A 1,756-nucleotide genomic window follows, 5' to 3' on the forward strand; every position below is an offset into this window, starting at 1 on the left:
TTCATAATGTTTTTGTTTATAAAATTCAATACCTATTGCTAATGATCTACTAAAAACCTAAACTCCATAAAAGCACAAAAGAAAGCAATGATTGTTAAATATTATTATATTAGAAATAAATTGAATTTACCTGAATTAAAAGATACAGTACTTGTGCAGCATATTTTACTTTCATTTTAGAGAAATTATTTAAATCAAAATGTTCCTTTGTCAATCGTGGACACAGTTAAAGAGTTGCATTCAATATTGAACACTTTACAGTAAAATTCCCATGGTTGGCATTGAAGGATTAATCTATTAAAGTGAAAATAAAAGTTATTTCAATTTATTATTTTTTGTAGTTTGTTTATCTACCTGAAATTGTTTATTTGTATACAACCGATTTCGTACTGTCTTCAACAAATGAGGAGCATCTGAAAACACAAATATATTTCGGGACGGATCGTATGGATTTTCAAAATAGTTTTTGAAATCACTTTTTTTTTTGCTGAAATCTTTATAATTAGATATAATTAGTTGAATTTGTTTAGGTGTATATTTTTTGTGTTATTACTCCCAATGAACTCCACATTATCCTATTGGTAGAAGCACCATCAGAAGTTAATCCTATTACTTTTCCTCCTGAATCTTCAATTAATAAAATTGCTTTTACAACTAACTTGGCTAGATCAACTCCTATGTAATCATAAAATTTATATTAAATAATAATCTTTAATCAAATAATATAGTGTATATCTATAATACCTTTAATTGGACCATGTGAAGTAAAAACAGCAATAGGTTGGGCAACATTTTCACCAAAACTCTGCCACATAAAAACTAAAGCATTATTAGCTTTCAAGTTGCTTTTTTGTTTTGTTTCTATTTCTTCTCCACAATCTTCTAGCCCAGTATAAGTTAGTGTTCTACTATTGACACTAATGCTTTCCCTCAAGCTTATTTCATCCAGTAGAATTATGCCATTTCTCTGGAACTTGTTTTTATTCAACATATATTTTTTAAAAAGTTTAAAAAAATTAGGATCAAAGCCACACCCAATTTTTAATACTAGCAAGTATTTTCTGATTGTGCTAATGCAAGGTAACGGAAGAATATTTTGTTCACGTAAAAACTTATACCCACTCGGCGATCTAAAATAAATACCATAACAAAATTACAAACCAATATTTTTAATATATAACTTATCCTACCTTATTTGAAATAGCAAGCAAAGTAATATCCAATTTTCACTATACTTTCTATTTTTTGGGTTAGTAAGTTTAGAAGCTTTAAATATTTCATTAATTACATCAGTTTGGCCTTTGGGAATGTTATTATTTTCCAAAATTTGACTCAAATTAGCATCTGATACTTTTTTCATTCGTACTCTTATGTCATTTAATCGGTCATATAGTTTATTTATTCTAATAGTTGCTCTGGTGTAATTTTTTTTAATTGCATCTTTGGCTTTTTGTATTTTCAAAATATATTTTTTTTTATTTGGTGAAAAGTACACTCTTGAATTACTTTTGTTTTTTTTATTTTTTATACAATACTGAAGCCGTTTACACCATATACATTCATCACTATAATATTTTATTAAAATTGAAATTTTCTTTTAAATTATAATAATTTTTTTTTAAGATATTATCATTACTCACCATTCATTTGTACTATTATTTAGTATAATTGTACAGTTACGATGTCGCCATTGGCCATAAGATTCAACAAACTGGGGTCCTAATTTTGATTTAATTCCAGCATATTTTTTAATTAA

At 26.4% G+C, this 1,756-nt stretch overlaps 1 protein-coding gene across 1 annotated transcript; it reads right to left on the bottom strand.

Moving 5' to 3' along the window:
- Positions 1-226: 226 nt before the first annotated feature.
- Positions 227-1,360, bottom strand: LOC126554039 (uncharacterized). Its single transcript, XM_050209154.1, has 5 exons — positions 1,191-1,360; positions 745-1,130; positions 544-675; positions 324-482; positions 227-267 (listed from the first exon to the last, which is right to left on the bottom strand). The coding sequence occupies exons 1-5, from the start codon at positions 1,358-1,360 to the stop codon at positions 227-229; spliced, it is 888 nt and encodes a 295-aa protein (XP_050065111.1).
- Positions 1,361-1,756: the final 396 nt, after the last annotated feature.

Source organism: Aphis gossypii, unplaced genomic scaffold (genome assembly GCF_020184175.1).
Source record: "Aphis gossypii isolate Hap1 unplaced genomic scaffold, ASM2018417v2 Contig00404, whole genome shotgun sequence".
Taxonomy (NCBI): Eukaryota; Metazoa; Arthropoda; class Insecta; order Hemiptera; family Aphididae; genus Aphis; species Aphis gossypii.